Raw genomic sequence first — 18368 nt, forward strand, 5'->3', positions numbered from 1 at the left:
CCTCCTCCCCACGCCCCAGCATTGATTGCACTGGGGACAGTATTGCCAAGACCAGGCACCACTGTGCGCTCAGTGCTGTGTCACTCGTACTCACTTTGTGGTAGACAAACACACAGACCGTGTAGATAAGCCCAAGAATGCCAATCAAAGAGAGCCCTACAATGAACTTGAAGGCATCTCTGTAGAGTTTGAAGTTCATAGGCTTGGGGTAGAGGATGGACCTCACCAAGTCTCCTTTAGCTGTGTTGAACCCTGTGTGAAGACACATATTGTGTATCACGTATCTAACACAATGGCTTTACAGTCCAAATCAGTGGGTAGGTAGGTAGGGGATGAGTAGCATCGTACATTCCTTTAATCATCACATGGGAACCAACGTTTCTGAGAGACAACAGGCTTCTTAGAGACAACACATCTACTCTTGATCTGAACTGCAAAGAGTAAGGAGCTTCCTTAGCAGTCCCTTGCGCTTCCATTTCCCCTCTACAAGTGAAAAATAAAAGAAATACCAGTTTGAAGCACGACAGCTCTCACTGGCCCTCTGCCTGTTGGCTTCGCCTGTATGACTTCAGTGCCACAGAAGAGGACATGTCTCCGATAGTCTTCCATGCTGTGTGTTTTCCAGGGCATCGCGCTCTCCATAAGAGGCAAGGGAGTTTTAGTAACTGGAATACTTTCACCTAAGAACAGGATTGCACAGCTTCACTTAAGAGGGATTTAAAGTTTTGATTCTCCATATTAAAAAACTAATATCAGTCTTTAGGCTCTTAAGCTTTCCTGATTAGTTTGGATATGGATATACACAGGTGGATTTATGGTGACAACCATTGTAGTTTTAGTCTCAAAGTGCATGGGCTTCTTTTCTGATTCCTATCAATTATTTTAGATCAAATTTTGTCTCAGCTGTAGTTAGTGCCTTGCAGGGGCTTGTTGTTTTTGTATAACACAGACACCTATCCTTGAACAGGATTGCTCCAAGATCTGATCCTAAAACTCAAAAAAAGATACACATGTTGTGTATTTGAGTATCTATACTTTGTGCTCCCAGGAGTGTATTAAACCTATTTTTTAATGAAGATAAGAAATACTTATTACATAATGGAAGTAATCAAAAGCCTAAGACAACTGTAAGTTATTCAAGTCATAGTTCTCCCTCTGCCATGAACTATTCTAAGAAATAGCAAACAAATCACTACCGGAACAGATAAGGGCATCTTCCTGACAGAAGACCTGCTTGAAAGTGGTGGCCTTTCGTACTCCAGGGTCATACCTGTGAGCATGCCTTCGTTCACAACACAGCTCCCATCGATCAGCACCGCATCACATGGGAGAGAGAGCTTTTTTCCATCCAAAAGAAACATGTCTCCTGGGACTAAGTGACGAGACTCTAGCTTTTTGCTACCTGTAGTACAATATAAAATGAACTTGTGCACAAGGTCTGTGCAATAAGAAAAGTTTCCAAGGCATATATAACATTGTCTAACTTCTGCGCTGCATAAGGGCAATGTTTCTTAGGAAAACTGACTGAAAAGCAACAGGACAAAGATAGGCCCTGTATGAGCATCTTCCTCCAAGTCATTGTCTGAAGTTGTTTTTGCTTAGCGTCTATAAACACCCAGACCAAGAAAACATGTGTAAGGCCCTTATATCACTCATAACCCTAGTAGTGCACATCTCAAAACCCCTGGGAGGCAGAGAAAGACTGTGCTCTCTATTTTATGGACAAGGAACTCAGAAACACAAGGAAAACCCATATCTCATTGGATGCCATACTTCTGGACCCCCTGAAAATTACCAAAAAGTACCTTGACAAGATTGTAAATTAGTCTATAGCAGTGCAGGCAAGCTGGTCTCTGAAGACCAGAGTTGTTATCTAGCTACTTGTTTCTGAAATTCAGATTCCAAAGCTGTTCTTGTTTCTTAACCCAAATTGCCAGGCCTGTGTGCATCATTATGGAGCACCACACAGCTCCTCTCGCACTTGTCACTGCCTTGCCCTGCCCACCTCCTTCTGCACCCGTTCCCGCTGTGACCAGCCCTCTGTATGCTCCTTCCATGGAAATCAGTGTGAGGTGAATTCCAGGTGCATTTCATCACTGTTAATTACACAGGCTAGCAATTATGATGAGACACAGATGACTCACCTTCGTTCTTTATGCAGACTGTAACCTCAACTTTGTTGTGTGCCTCGACAAGGTCATGCAGCTTGATAGACTGCTGTTGGTTCGAAAGCAATTTGAGTGTTGAAATACCAATACCCAGATTAATCAATATGTTACAATCATCCCATCGACAAAGAAACTGAACTTAACTGAATTATCCAGAGCAGGTTTCACATCCGTATTGGGAGCAAGGAGATAAGTTCACAGAGTTAATCCAGAACAAAACTGCTGTGACAACATGGACGTAAATTTCTATTTGCTTGCCTTTGACACCACTGTACCTCCCTCAGCTTTCAAGGTGCTATCCCTGTCTTGCTCCAGAGTAAGTACAGTAGACTGAGTAAGAGCTCTATTCATGTTAGGAGATTATGAATAGAGCAACCAAATTGTAAAGACTATCATTACAAAACAGCCATTGCAAGAAGAAAAGACGGAGATTCTAATTTAGTTGGATGCCAGAGCTTTGCCAGTTCTGCAATCTGATTCAGACAATTACATATCCTGAGATAATGATGAAGTCAGCTGCCATTGTGTGAACAGAGAGAGAATGTGTTATCTTGATTTAAAAACTGCAATTACGAAAAAAAACTTCATCCCCAAGTGTGGATTTCTTCATTAGCATTGTTCTTGCATGGACATTAAACCAGTTTGAAGAATATCCTGAGGCCCCAAACATTATAATTCTGCATGCCAAAATTTCCAGCCTCACAATAAAACCAACCTTGCCAAGGAAAGTTGAACAGACCCTTGGTGCTCTGCAATCCTGGTATGTGGCACTGACACTTTGTTTCTGGAGGTGCTCTTAAAGGGATGTGAGTGCTATGCAGCCTATAGATCTTAGCCAAAGATACAAAAAAATGATTCTTGGCCAACACACCTGCACTGGCAATAGCTCCAGGTATACACAAAGCAGCTTGCTGGGGCTGGTGTGAGGGTTGGAAGAAGCCACCACACTAAAAGCTCGCCTGTGGCAAGGTGCAGGGCGCATGGCCATGCCTCGTCAGCATTGCAGGCCCTGCCCGTGTGCCATCCCAGCCCTGCAAGACGCGCGAGGGGAAAGCAGGATGACTTCAAACTGGCTCCAGAAGGTGATTTATTACCTCTTCCAGGGTAGAATTCCGCAGAGCAGCTGGCTATACTCTGGGAACAATTCTCAGGGGTAACTCTTGCCATTCCCCAGCGATGCAGTGCAGGAAAGATAAGCTGGGGGCAATGGAAGCCGTGCGTTGTGCAGGCTCAAGTGGGCTTTGAGCACAAGCGTTAGCTCAGCACACCTCATAGTAGCCTTCATTCTCATTGTTTCCCTCATTTTTTCCTTACTATGTCCTTTTTCATGTGATTTCTTACCTTTCCTGTGTATTTATGCTGCAGAGGCTAGAGGGAGAGGTTTTAAAGGGAGAGCTATCCCTTTCTAACAGCAAGCACCAGGTATCTCAGGCCACCTATTTGCTTATCCTCACTGAATGGATTTGCTTATCCTCGCTGAATACTCAACAGCAGGAAAATGTTGTGAAAGAATTAATTTCATGCATTTTCCTTTGCCATGGAGCCTGAGGATTTCAGTCATATTACATGAGTTCTTTACCTGAAAGACTGAATGAGCTGAGACTATTGAAAAATGCTTCTAAGAAACTCTAAGGCAGAAGTGATGAAAGAATGTGAGAATTAAAAAAAAAAAAATGGTTCTTATTCAGTTAAGACCGAATTGAACAACTCTTAAGAAAAATTACGGTGGGATGTGGACTCATGGATAGATTCCAGCTCCACAAAGCCTTGTGTATGCCACATATCAAAATTCAATCCTCTTCCCTAATTCTTGGGAAGTTCAAGACCACCAGGTCTTTCTGTAGGAATAAATCTGTAGTAATACAGCAGAATAGGTAGTAAAAAAAAATTAATATCCATAAAGACAGAGCCTGGAAATAGCTACGCGTTCTGTGTGTGTGATAAATGCAGTTAGCAGCAGAGTGTAGCACAGGAAGGCAGAAGGCCGCGTGGCACTCACCTGTCTCAGGTCGTACACGGTTAAGCCAATGGAAATAATTGACAGGATTATGATAGCCACCGAATATTCAATATAACCTTGGCACAGCCACAGAGTGAGGGTGAAGGTTTGAAACACATAAAAGGGGTTTAAAATCTGCAAACACAAATGTAACACTTGTCAGGAGAAGGACACAACATGTGTCAGGAGCAAACGAGTATGGGACAAGGCAAGAACATTCATTATAATGTCTAGAAGGCTTGAACGCTAATTTAAGGGATTGTGTTGCTATTACAAGCTAAATTTCTTCCATGGTGTTTTCAGAGCATTAACAGACTCCATATCCTAATTTACCAGATTACACCCGGGTCAGATTGTCACTGAAAGAGCCATCTGCATAACGACTATAACTTGGATGAATTATTCATCTGAAAAATTTGGTCCCTCAGTGAAGATTTAGCACATTTTCAACATTCACTAGGACAAAGTGACAGACACTAAATCAAGATGCCAGTCCTCAGCCACTGAGGCGGTATCTGGACAGAAATACCACAGGCTTCTGAGGACTGATCTGCCTCCGGGCATGACCATTAAAATTTCAAACATGAAGCCTCAAACCTGGATGGAAGTGCAAAGTTCATATTAAATAAACTTTTGAAAGTGCTAGACTGGAGTTTTCTTTCATACCATCTCCAGGGGACAGTGAAAGGCTGGAAATATGGAGTCCAGCCAATTTCAGGAGCCCTGGAGCTTTTCATTTATTTCTTGTAGAGTATTTCAAACAAACTCCACTTATGGTTCTGACTGCACTCATGCATGATATGTACTAGCTTTGAATCCCATCCTTCAAAGCTCTTACTATTCTAAAGACATTTGTGTAGTATCCATAAGTCCCTTGCTGTGTACACATATGGTGTTATGCTCTGTTTGCAAAAACTCCTCTTATAGGCTAGCAAAAATATATGTCCAGCAGCTGTCTACATTAACTCATCAAGTAACCAGCCATACACTCATCCTTCTTTCTATCCACAAGATGTGTTTATTTAGTCCTCTACAGAGAAAGATTCATCTTGCAATGGATCTTGTCGGCTTACATAGACAAGAAAATTGACTTCGCGCTAAGACATATGTGAAAAGGAAGTTACCAGACAAATAAAGCAATTTAAAAATATTAATTTTGCATATTCTTATTTCCATTCTAAAGCACATATACATAACAACTGTGTAGCATTCTGTAGGGAAACCAAGAGTTTAGCGTACAGAATCAGAGGTCCTACTTCTTGTTCAAATGAAAAAAGAAATTTAAGATGACAGAGTATTTATTTGGACACTATTAAAACATGGCTATTAAGGAGGAACAAGTGAGCTTTAGTTTTACCAAAGAAATTTCACTGAAGGCAGCTATCAAGGGCTGACCTGAAAGGAGGACATAGTTATGATCTGCCTAGCAGTTGCCAAAAGCACAAGCTCTCCAAGTGCATGTCATGGCTGAGTCTCAGGGCAAGGTCACACAGCTTCTGAGAGGTGCTCAGTCAGGAACATGGGGTTGTTTAGGTCACAGTAACAGCACTAGTCCTCCAAACTACACTCTCTGAGTAGCAGGGCATTCATAAGGATAAGATTTAGGTGTTGTAATTATGCAGTATATATTCTACTAGCTGGATATTCTTCTCCACAGTTTTCTGCCAGGAAATATGCTAAAAATATTATCACCATTTATAGCCATAAAGGAGGCCCATCAGCTTTCCTCCATGGCTTATGCTTATGAGGCATCAATTGTCCCATCCCAGAGTGCCAAGGTGAAGTTTTTGAAACACATCGCATCTGCACACCGTAAGGCAGTCACGCTTACTGACCTCTTTGAAAAGTAATTTCCAAATGGGACGAATTTCCACTTCGATGGCATTAGGCCCACACACCAGCTGCCTGTAAGAAGATAGAGTCTCCCAATGTTATAGATTTGTCTTGTAGAGTAAGATGTCATGCAGAAAACTGTGCATATAAACATTAACACTTTTCCCTAGAAAAGTAACTTTTGGAGGCATCAAAAGTAACTTTTGATGTCTGAACAGGAAACAAACTATTGTAGCTGATCAATTAAAAATATTTTTTAAGAGGAGATTTTACTCCAGATATAAAGTTTACTTTTTTTTTTTTTTTTTTTCCTGAAAAGGTCTTCAGTTCTCCACTAAATGCTGTGGTGAGCCTTTCTGAAAACTTTTAAGGAGATCGTGGCAAAAGATGTCAGACAACATTTACAGTGCCCAAAATGCCAAAGCTGGCAGCATTTTCCTATCACTACTTAGAACAGAATAAGCTCAGTAAAGTGAGAGGGATAATTCTGAACTTTTTGAATGCCATTTACACTACCTTACCAGTAAGGTGAGTAGCAGAATGCTCACATGAATTTTAAAGAGGGAACTTGTATGTCTTACAGTCTTAGGTTCATAATTAGCTCATGTCTACTTAAATCTGAAAAACACTAATCAGAAAGGAAATCATGTAGACAGTACCTCATCTTCTGTTCCTCCCTTGTCAGGCCAGCTCCAAACTTGTGATGTATGTTCTGACATGTGTTGCTGTCCTCTATTGCTCTAGGATAACAGAAGAAAGTTCAGGCAAAGGACTCCCCATCCACAAAGATTTCTGTAATGAGCTGTTCACACTCACCCAACTTTCTTGAACTCTTTTACAGCAAAGTCCCAAATATAACGGATTTTCTGCACCTGGATACATCTCATCTGCAAGACCAAATAGAAAAAAATTGTTTCTCCATTAAGGGAAAACCACCTCGTTATATTACAGACGCTCTCCTCCATGTTCAAGGGAGAAACTTCAACTCATTTAACAGGATTTGCAGGAAGGTGCTGGCAGAGCATCTGGGGAGCTTGCCTTGATTCTTAGACTTCATTCACCGCTTCCTTGTTCTTTCTCCTCCATTTACAGATGACTTACCTTTAAATGTGGCTTCATTATGGCTCTGTTTATGACAGAATCTTTATCAGCTACAAGAGGACTATCTGTTTTACTGCCCTCAGGTGGCAGCCATGTGGACAAATCAATCCAGGTCACCTTCTTTCTGGTGTATTTCTGAAACTCATCCTAGAGAAATAGAGAGGAGTTCAGTGACAAGTCCAAAATGTTGCTAGTAACAATCTTTCCGGACTCCGAGGAGAAAAAACAAAATCTTCTATGAAGTGCTTTGAACTCTGCAAATGAAACCAGTTGCTCCTGTAAAGCCTTGCCACTCCACTTCCAAATGTGAAAAATGGCTACTAATCTGCTACATCATGCTGGTAAAGAAGGACAAGCTGCCCAATACATGGAAACAATAGGTTCTGCTGATAACAATAAGCCAGAAGTGTCCACCTACTGTTGTTCTAAGCAGTACAACATCTGCTTCTTCCAAGCTGCAGGGGATGCAGTTTGCCCACACATCCCATTCTGGCTTCCAGTAAAACAGCAGCAGCAGAGCCCCACAGGACAAGATGTATCCAGCAATGCACAAGGCCCTCCGGCAACCTTGGGCTTTGTAGCCGAATATCTCCTGCAGAGCAAGGAGAAAGCATTTTTGTTAACTAGCTTGACCTTGGCTTTTTTTCATCGGGGCAAGAAGCATATGCTTAATGAAAAGAAAAGCTGTTGACTGACACCCCTTACAGCCCCAAGGTCCTTTTCAGAAATGAAAGAGTTTGCTGATTGATATAATATAATTAAGGGTACAGCAGAGCTGCTGAAAGGAAGATGCTGCCAGGTGGCTGCCAACAGTAGAGCATTTTCATATCAGAGCTGTCCTTGGATTTCTGAAGAATTAACTTGATTCTGCAGCTTTTAGCAACAAAAGTAAAGCTGACCTATGATGATAACACTTCACTTGACTTCTTCTGTAGTACCACCGTATCATCCTATTTGCCTGCAACTGAGGAGGATGTCACTATGTCACAAGGGAGAACTTGTTGCCAATTGCAAAGTCCATCTTGCAGAAAAGGAACAGAATCTCCCTCTAGAAAAGTATAGCTCTCGAGCCCTTGAGCAGCTCCTCTCCTCCTGTACCTGGTATCTATAGGTATACTGTCTTCCACTGAAAACAGGTACTTAAGGGTCAATAATAGGAGTACTTGTTTAGTACCGATTATTTGTTTTAAGGCTGCAGGGAAAACTAGGGAAAGATCATTTCTTTTTGTGTTGGATCCTCTTCTGGAAAAAAAAGTATTTTCAATAACGCTGCTCAATTTCTGCTGCCTTGAGCCATTTATCTTCTTCCTTGGTCATCTCTTTGCTTTCTGCCCTAACCGTTAAATAAAAAAAGACCAAACACCTCCAGATAATCCCTCCCACTTCACCCTGGGGCTAGTGGCTGGGACAGGAAAACACCCACGTTAAGGGGTGGCAGAGGCCAGGAACACTGCTGGAAGGTGGCTGCAGGTGTTCCCCTACCTACACCTGACACATCACCGCCTGTATCACAGCCGAGCCTGACAGCCTCCCGCTGCTGACGGTGCTGCAGCACGTGCTCGTGCAGGAGGGTACGGGAGCAGGGCTATGCCATCACCGAGCAAAATACCCAAACCAGCCCCTGATAACATTACTGATCCACCCACAGATTAGCAGAGACATGATGCACCTGCCCCTGAGAAGCTATTGAGCAAGTCTGCAGATGTGGGTAGAGTTAATAACTGAGAGGAAACATTCCTATATTTCTACTCTTGAGTTTACTGAAAGCTCTGAAAGCTTTCTAGAAAAGCTTGCTAACTAAAGTAGGAAGTGTAACCTGTCGTTGAATCAGCTTCTGTATTTGGGAGGTGAAAAGGTCATTTAAATTGTAGAATGAATAAAACATAAAAAATCTGCATCTGAATTGGAATGCCTACTCCGTAGGATGAGTTTGCAACAAAGAGGAATGACTTGGAGAGGGCTTATACAGACAATTATACTGATTCAACTGCAGGTATAATTTTAAAATGATTTAACTACAGTGGAGGAAGCATCTATTTAGTTTTAAGAGCACAATTAATTTGATTTAGCTAAACTCAGATCATAATCAACATAAAATAAGCTGAAATCAATGCAGGTCAAGTAAAATGAAGATGATCATGCAACCCTGAGTACCAGGCTGACAAAATTAACTTCAAACCAACTTGGTAGCTTTTAAATGTGCAGCTCTGCTTTGTATGAAATCTTATTTCTTTAAAGATCATATAAATTTAAACCAGTAACATAGATGTTGTTTTAAGGTTTGGGGGGCAAACTATTGACCGCAACTTAGAAAATCCGTAGGAATTCTAATTTGCTAATAGTGGGAGTTTTAAGAATACATTCAAAATGCAATCCTGGAGAGCAGGAAGTCACTGTGGCTGGGAAGCAGCCGCTAGCTGCAATCTGCATGCAAAGGAGAGAGGCTTCTGGCTATGGGGAGAATATGCTGCTGGTCGCTTCCAGATCTTGCATCACATACACATATCTAGCAAACGCAGGTGCTGTATACCTGTGCAGAGGCATCTACTGTGCACTGGTAATACCTGGATTCCAGTTGTGCTCTACACACACTAGTGAGGAAAAAGTTTTCCTCTTAGGCCCACCAGGATCTCCATAACCACCAGCAGAGAGAGGAAGAATTTCCATCTCACTGTGTTTGCAAGGCACTCCCTCAGCCCAGCCATTTCAAGCTGTTGCACAAACATAATCGCCATAGTCAAAGACAGAAAGTATATTCAATTTAGCAGTAATTAAAAGTCTTCTAAGGACAGCATTTTGCTCTGTAAATGCTTTAAAAAAGACTGAAGAACAAGTGATTCCTGCCGTAAGAGTTGAAGTAAACTTTGCTTATCTGTCCAGTCTTTCTAGACTAAGATCCTAACGTCAGGAGCAATGATTTCAAATCTGCTCTGCAAATCATCTTGGATGAAACTTCTTTTTGAGCATCTTCTCTGTGCCATGCTTTTTGATGACAAGATGAAAAGTAAAGGGTGCCTTTGTATTAGAGAGACAAAATTAGGTTGGAATAGACAATGAAATAGAGAGCGGGGAAAGGAACATGCCTCCTTGATCAGATAGTTTCCAGTGGGCAAGGAGACCTCTTGCATTTGGAGTGACCTGGGGCTTTTCTCACTTAGTCCTCACTTGTCAAAAACTAATCTCAGAGTCAGCAAGGACTGATCCAGGGTTTTGCCTTCAGCAAGGATATGCTGAAGAGAGAATCTCTGATAGGGAGTGAAGACCAAGAGGAATATCAGAAATGAGCCTGTGGGAAAAGGGACACACAAGAAAATCTAAATCCAGCAAAGCCCCCCACTCCTTACCAGCTCATTTTCTTCATCCTTGTTGAGAAGCGTATAATGATCCTTCCAAAACTTTTCATCCATCAGCCTGCGCTGTTTTCAGCTCTGGATGTTCTTGCTGGTGGGGCAAGCAATGTCAGATGCTGTTACTGCCTTGAACTCAGTGGCGTGTTAAGTTTAGTTGTCACCGTGGTCCTCTCTGCTGCCTTTGAGTGCTCCGCAGCATATATGTTTCTTATGAGGCATACAAGAGAGGGTGGATAATCCACCCTCCTGCATAAAGCTGTTACGTAACGTGAGTTTCTCTGCCTCCTCTCATTGATGTGCTCACTGTGTTGGGAAAGGCTGTGAGCAGAGTACCAGAGACAAAGGGAGGGAGCACCTACTCCTCCACAAGATGGGAGATGGTTCCAGGCAGAGCTCGAAAGGAGATCAAGGCACATGACAAGGAAAAAGGTGGGAGAGTGCCTGAGCACTGTGGAGAGCTGAGCCCAGGGCAGTCATGTTAGATTGGGGCTTATTTCCAACATGTCAGAGAAAGGCTATTCTGGGGCAAGACTTGGTTTCAGATGAGTGGATGTGCATGATAAAAATCTAATCTCAACTTCATCAATGCTTGGGGCTTTGTCTCAAACCAGCGTGTTGGTTCAAGGTGACCAAATTATAAGGAAAGAGCAAAATAATTCAGAGGAGCCCAGCTGATCAACAGGATATCTAAACTGCGTTATACATCAACTACTGCAGGACAGAGAGATCTTCCAGGGCCTCCTACCACTACCAGCAGGAGCAGGAGCAGGAGCTGCAGGGAGGCTTTAAAGCCCTTTTGTGTCTTTCCTATTCTCTTGTACCCCCATTCACAGTGTTGTCAGAGATGTTTTTTCAGGCATTAGTCTGAAATTGCTCTGTCTCCCCTCATTCTCCCTCTGTTGCAAAGTCTGAGAACAGCTATTTATCCTGCTAGGAAAATATGCTGTGCTTTTATCCTGGTTAAAAAAAAAAAAAAAAAAAGTAGATGCCTGTGTAAATACAAACAACAGCCCTGGATTTGCTCAGACTGTTAGAAAATCCTTCTTGGTTCAAGCAGAGGAATGAAATTTACCACCTCTGATGAGACCAGTGGATTTAAAGTCCATAGAGAGTTTTTTCCAAAGATGTTATTCCCCAGTGATGACAAATCAAGAGTTTTTCCAAATTTTTATTATCCTAGGTGGGAGAGAGAATCGTGTCCAGAGACTGCAGTGATTGATATCTGAAGTTTTCTGTGTCTCATAATCTGCAGATTTATCCTAGAAAGTACTCGGGCAACTGAGAGAATCACCTCTTAGTAAATGAATATTATGGAAATAAAAACACTCATTTATGTTTCTTCCCTTTAAAACAATCTAAGAGAAGGCCAGTCTGTCTGGGCCTGGGATGATCCAAGAGTAATTGTCACTATGCTGGATCCTAAGACTCTACTTGAAGGTGGCTTTGCATATTCCAACCCAGATCCATGTTTGGGGGGTTCTGCCAGCTGTAGCCATATTCATCAAGACTTGATGAAATAGCAAAAATGGACCAAACACTGGAGAATTCCACGGAATGTGGAAAAAAAATATATATATATTTAGCAAGAAACCGTGTAATAGAACATCCATTGTCGTTCTGAACTGGCTAGAGCCTGAATCGAGACATTTTAGCATTAAAAAAAAAGTTTCCTACCTGTTCTGAGAAAGCACCCACAAGCTTTTAAACCACCTTGTTTATATTCAGACATTGTCGTGCTGCTTTTAGCATATAATATATTTACAGGTCATTTCACTGCCTTATTTTAAGAAGCAGTCAACATTTCTTAGGTCCTGGCTAGTGGTGGCTTTACTGCCCTTTCTACTGAATCCTCTGAGGACGTTCCAATGCCAAAAAACTCTACACAAAGGGATAAAGTGCAACCAATAATGAGAACAGTGATTGCCTAATATCAGCCAACACCCGCTGTAATTTTCCAGGGACTCAGGTAAGGTATTATTTGCAAGGGTGGTTTTACTAGTTCTCTATACATGTAATTTGATCATGTTGGGTGAAGAGTTTCTTATTTACACGAAAATGAGCTCCCCTTTCTGGACTTGATGTCTCAGCTGTTTCCTTGCATGGGGCAGCATGATGCTTACTGCAACTACCACAGTCCATGTTTGCAAAGTGATCCCCAGGTTGTGTGGAGACCCCCAGATGCCGTCCCCCAATGCTGTGGTGCCAATACCTGAGAAGGGGAAAAAGAAGGATCTAGGGAATTTGAGACTCAGTGAGTTATAGGCCAGAGGAGCCATTCTTAACACATAGGTGAAAACTACATAGGTAGAAAAATCTTAAACAGTCACTTTGTAAGTGTGATAATAATGTAAGTAATAATGTAATGCAATAATGTAAGTGTGATAACTAACATGGATCTGTCAGAGGAAGATTCTATCAAACCAATTTCATTCCCTTCGGACAGGGAGATGCTCCAGGGAACAAGGAAATGGAGTTAATATGGCGTATTTAGACTTCAGTAGGGCTTTGCCGCAGCTCCTCATGATGGTATGGTGGCACCAGAAAATTGGATTCCTCTCTGATTGGCTGAAGCGGTGAACTCTAAGCAGGTGCTGTGGTTCAATGTCCATGCTGTGGGACCCGAAGCATTAATGTTTTCATTAAGAGCTTAGGTAACAGGATGGAGCCAGGGATCTAAACGTTTCCATGACCCTGACCTGGGAAAAGTGCCTGCTTTAGGGAAATGAAAAAAAAAATCAGCATGATTTTGGGATGCTGGCCAAATAGTCTAAAATCATATCAAAGTCAGTAAAATGTGACAATAGGTAGAGGAAACAAGTACGAAATTGGGAGATGGTGGCCACACAGCTCTATGACAGAAGATGAGACACAGCAAACTGCAGGTTGTTTCCTCTTTCCAAAAATTTGACTGTCATTCCAAGCCACAGAAAGACGAGAATGGTGAAATATGTAAAATGGAAGGAAATTATTACACTTGACTTGCTGTTAGCAAGGCCTTGGCTGGAGTTCAGGCTTTAGAAAGGTGTGAAGTAAATGGAAGGAATCCAAATGACAAAATGAAGAGAAGTTAGGAAAACATGATCCACAAGGAACTGCTGAATAACTGAGTTTGTTTAACCTAGGAGAGAGAAACCTGAAGGGAAACATGCTTAGTCTTATATACAGAAAAGAAGAAACAGCAAATATATTTTTTTTTCCTTCTGATCTTGTTAGAGGCAAGGAGAAACTAGATTAATGAGTTACTAGATTAGACAGGTTTTCAGAGTCAAAATAGCTATTCAGGAAGACTTTCTAACTTAAAGGGTAGTAAAACCCTCAAAGCAGGTCACCTAGGGCAGGAAGAAATTTTGCTGAGTGGGAGATTTTAGGGAAAAACAGAACAAATATTTGCCAGGGATGATCTAAGGATTTGTAGCTCTTGCCTCAGAGCAGAGAAATGGGCGTAATAACCACATCAGGTTTCCACCAGCCTCATGTTCTGGTGGTTTCTGCAGGAACATCTCTCCAAGCTGTGAGTCAGGGACCCGGTGGAGGCGTTTCAGCTGGGATATATCTGTGGAGGGACTGTGTCCTTGCCCTGCCGTCTGTGGCAGGGAGGACCCTGTTGGCAGCATTGCTGGGGCCCGGAGCTGATGCACAGATAACATGGAGGTCTCAGGTCTCTCTAGTTTCAGATCAAGGTAACTGTTTTTATCAGAACCATTCCATCTATTCCTGGGGACAACCACTGTCCTATGAGACACCTACACAGCAGTGTTAGTCAAAAGTTATATTTCTTCAGTCCCACCTGTAGATTTTGTTGCTTATTTCCTGCTAGTTTTGTATTTCTTCTGATGATCCCATCATTCTGCTCTTCCATTTCTTTCCATAGTCTGCGATCTGGTTTATGATTAGAAGCTGTGTGTGTTTAAGATATTCAAAGCATTTAAGTGTGTTGAACAGCTAAACATAGGACACTGAAAGGCAACATCATGCTTTGATTTTGAAACCTTTGCCCCAGTGCCCTGCCCCTATCAGTCTCCATCTGGCCTTCTCATTCCAAATACCCAGGCATGCCCAGCTGTCTCAGAGTGAGTTATCTAGTCCTAGTAGATGTTCAAGACTGACATCTCTAGAGCTTGTAAACAGATGCCTTAATAACTGCGTTCTTCACCTTATCCACAGGTGATAGAGCCAAGTGAGCAAAAATTATAGATAACTTAAAAATCACCCAGGTTTGTCCTGCTCTCTTGAGAACTGTGGATAAAACATGCTGTTGGTAAGCACAGTGAACTTCCATGTTACAGCAAAAGGATTCAAATGCTCAATGGGCATCTGCAGCCACCATGTATGATTTGGGTACAGGACGTGTTGCAGTTCATCACCATAACACTCCACGTGCCCTGAGCCACCCTGCTGAAGGGAACAGTGGGTTAGTCCTGATAGGACACCACTGTTTGGAGGCCAGGCTGTGTCCAGACTAGGTGGTCCATGGTGAGCTCCGTCAGAGAGTGCCACTCTGCATGGCTGTACATCCATGAGGATGAGCTGGGGCACTGCTGTAAAGCAGACCTGCTCTCACTAAGGCAAACAAAATGGCTCTTGCACACGGATGGGCTGAAAGAGTACAAAATGCTTCAACAGATCTCTCTGGAGCATCTCCAGCTGCTGACAGTGGGTTTATCACACAAAACTGGACTCAGAACAAACAGTTGGCTGCCACCTTAGTCATCTTACTGTCCCTTGTTACCTTGCTGATCTATGTGCAGGAGAGAAACAGCAGTGCAGTGCAGGCAGGGCATCTTTGGTCTATAGAATCTCTGCCTTGGCTTTTTCAGGGGCTGAAGATGTACAGCACAGTCAGGTATTTTTGACAGCAAGGGGAGTAAGGGGAAGTTGAGAGCCCTGCAGACCTTGTTTGGAGCTCTGCCTTCACCATCGTTCCCCTGAAAAGCCAGGAAAAGTTGCTGACTTAGATTTTCCACAGGGAGCACTCACAGCCTTCCAGACTGACGCATCAAACCTGAAAGCTGTGCTTCCCTGGAGGGCAGCAGAGCAGGAGACCCATCCAGGGGGCAATCTGGACTGCTTCATTTAACTCCAGTCCTGAGACAGAAAGCTTCAGTCTCTCTTCCCCGCATAAGGGATCTTAGCAGAGCCTGATTTGGACAAATCTGGAGGTCAGGAAACTCCCTGCCCACAGGCACAGCCCATGACAGAAGGAAGCACAGGGGGAAAGACAGGTGAGGGGCATGCTGGAGCTGCCTGCCTTTTTGATCCTCTCACATTTCACAGGTCATACTCTCTTCCTTGTTGGTGCACAGCAAGACCAACCTTACTGTTCCTCATTTTTTCTCTTGTTTATGCATTTAATAAAGCTCTATTTTCACTTAAGCATCAGGTGCTCATTCAGCCATAAGGAAATGTGAAGCTGTAGCCACACCAAAAGGTGGCCAAAAGACTAAAGTATAAAGAAACCAGCAGACAATGTAGAGAAGGCAGTAAAATAGCACTTTCTTGTCCCCAAAGAAGTAAAAAGAAATTTGTAATTAAATTGATACTTATTTCAGCAAATAAATCAGTCTGTGTTCAGTGTAAACCACACAGCTAATCAGGCACAAAATATTCCACACAAATAAGCAATCTCATCTCCCTAGGAACATAAAAGGTGGGTACAGCAAGTTTTTTAAGTCCTTTGTATATAACAACACAGCATGTTCTTGGGTATTTGCTGTCCACATTACAGGCTATGCACTGGCAATCAGCCACTCATTCCAGCTGTCTTCCAGGGCATAGAGTGTGCCTATGTGACATTCCTCATTTCTCCTGGGCCTGGGATGCTCCTGAGGGCAGTCTCCATTTCTGCCGAGGATCCTGTCAGTGGCCAGAGTCCATTCCCTGTGGTGCAACTTTCCCAGTGCAGGGCAGAGAACAGATATCATTAGGCTATGGCATTTGCCATACTGACACCCCCAAACTTTGGAAGCAGTACTATTTTGCCTTCAGCCCTTCAGAGACTCTCTCTGGCAGAAGGATGTGACCAACAAATCTAACATGGAAAGCTCCACAAGTCCCCATGTTGTTCATATGCCGCCTGACCGCTGTCACTGGGACAGAAAGCGAGAGGTCTGGTTCATGAATGCCTGTTCTGCTCAGAGCCTTGGACTCAGCTCTGGGTGTCAAAGCCACATTCCAGGTTTCTGCTATGCTGGCCAAAAGAATGGAGTGGTCCTGTCTGACTTGTACTCTGAAAGGACTCAAAGAGCAAAAGCAGAGCATCCCAAGAGTCAAGATGGTGCAACATGATCTTGCAGTGTGCTCTGTGTGATGGCAATCACAAGGAGGAACAGAGTGGCAGCAAGAGCTGAAGGCCAATGGCAATGCCCAAGGGTAAAGTTCCTGTGACCTGTGCGGAACTTTTCTGCTTTACAAGTGAACAGAAACCCTGTCTGGCATGTGAGTGGCAATTGAATGCTATTAGGAGTTCTAGAAAAATCTCATTCATCTGAAGAATGGCTAAGGGAGCATTGCTGGCTTTCATGGCTGGAGCTTCTGAATCAAAATTTACCTGATCTTGGGAGGGGTTGGGTGGGATGGGGAGGAGGTGCAGTGAGACATCAAGTAAACATGTGTCCTGCTCTCTAAGGAGATTTCCAGATCCAAAGCACCGTTTTCTCTTTGGCACCTCCCAAGTCATCTGCAGGTTCAGAAGAAAGAACCTGTTATGATCTCCTAGTGTCTTCTTTCTCTCTCCAGCATAATTTTATCCTTTGAGTAGGATATTCTTTACCTGAAGCTATCTGGTGGCTAGGCAAAACACACAGTCAATGGGGACACTGGTGTCCCAACCATGTCTGCTAGCTAGCCAGGAGATAGCAAAGAGATTTTTTTTAAGTAGATTTAAACAAGACGTAGGTGAATGTCAAACTGCCTCTATGGATGTTTCTCAATTTCCTACCACTTCTTGTACCTACAGTAGGCCAGGACAGCCACTTAAAGGCATTCACATTCTGATTAAGCAAACAAGCCTGCAAGTGATAGCACCTCCTTTGGTCACTGGTCGCAAAAGACACTGTGCAAATGCATTTCCAAGCAAGAACAAGTCTTTCTGATTGATTAATTCACTTCATATTTGGTTACTTTCTTAGAAAAGGAGTATTGTCCCATAGTCAATAGCCAACCAGGAAGCAAACTTACATAATCAAGCTCATTTGACAATGTGCTTGAACATTGCCATTGAGCGCATGCAATTAATTCGGCAATTAACCCACGCTTAGGGGGTGGAGGTGCTGCCTCAAGTCACTATGGTGCCCTGATTCACTGTAAGGGACAGCATGTCCCTCCTAGCTCTGGAACTGCATGACATCTGCCTACATGCTAGAGGGGGCCTGTGGAGGGGATAAGCACTGTCCTGTGGGGCAGTTAAGTGTAGAATGAAACAGGGCTCTTTTTCCAAAACGCAGACTTACCCTAAAGGACACAAAAAAGAATACTGAGTTGTCTAAAACTTGCTCAGTCACTGGCATCAGACAAGTACATTGTATGAAAATAGAAATGAATGAAACTATGAAAAGAGTTCTTTGTCTATTTTTATTGATTTGGGCCACCTAGGCACAGAGTCCTTTTGCATTGCTTTCGTCGTTGACTCTTGGCAGGTACTCGATCTCCCCAGATTCCATTGTAATTCTCATGAAGACCTGTATCAAGTTCCTTAGAGAAAAAGATCAGTGGAAAACCAGTATTTTCTTATTAATATCATTACACACCTCTTGTCATTGGTGAGGGTCTGCATATTTCAGAATGAGCTTTGTGTTCCAAAGCAAACTGAGATCTAGAGTGGCGATAAGTAGACAAAATTCTGGTGACTCTGTATCAAGATAAATAAGTAATGAATAAAAGAGAAGGACAAAAATAAAAATGTTTTTCTTCTTTCATTAA

The 18368-nt window shown here is 42.7% G+C and overlaps 1 protein-coding gene across 1 annotated transcript in view; it reads right to left on the reverse strand.

The window, feature by feature from the left end:
* The window catches only part of ATP13A5 (ATPase 13A5), a 28085-nt gene extending 17577 nt beyond the window's left edge, over nucleotides 1–10508 (reverse strand). Inside the window, exons 1-11 of the mRNA XM_088525523.1 lie at nucleotides 10446–10508; nucleotides 7520–7693; nucleotides 7102–7248; nucleotides 6817–6887; nucleotides 6660–6740; nucleotides 6003–6072; nucleotides 4168–4302; nucleotides 2145–2217; nucleotides 1271–1402; nucleotides 510–680; nucleotides 95–252 (exon numbers count right to left, since the gene is read on the reverse strand). Of these exons, the coding sequence (XP_088381649.1) occupies nucleotides 95–252; nucleotides 510–680; nucleotides 1271–1402; nucleotides 2145–2217; nucleotides 4168–4302; nucleotides 6003–6072; nucleotides 6660–6740; nucleotides 6817–6887; nucleotides 7102–7248; nucleotides 7520–7693; nucleotides 10446–10508 (1275 nt within the window). The remainder of the gene's footprint in view (nucleotides 1–94; nucleotides 253–509; nucleotides 681–1270; nucleotides 1403–2144; nucleotides 2218–4167; nucleotides 4303–6002; nucleotides 6073–6659; nucleotides 6741–6816; nucleotides 6888–7101; nucleotides 7249–7519; nucleotides 7694–10445) is intronic.
* Nucleotides 10509–18368: the final 7860 nt, after the last annotated feature.

This window comes from Tinamus guttatus, unplaced genomic scaffold (assembly GCF_059628265.1).
Source record: "Tinamus guttatus ecotype Peru unplaced genomic scaffold, ASM5962826v1 Tinamus_guttatus_pri_ptg000227l, whole genome shotgun sequence".
Taxonomy (NCBI): domain Eukaryota; kingdom Metazoa; phylum Chordata; class Aves; order Tinamiformes; family Tinamidae; genus Tinamus; species Tinamus guttatus.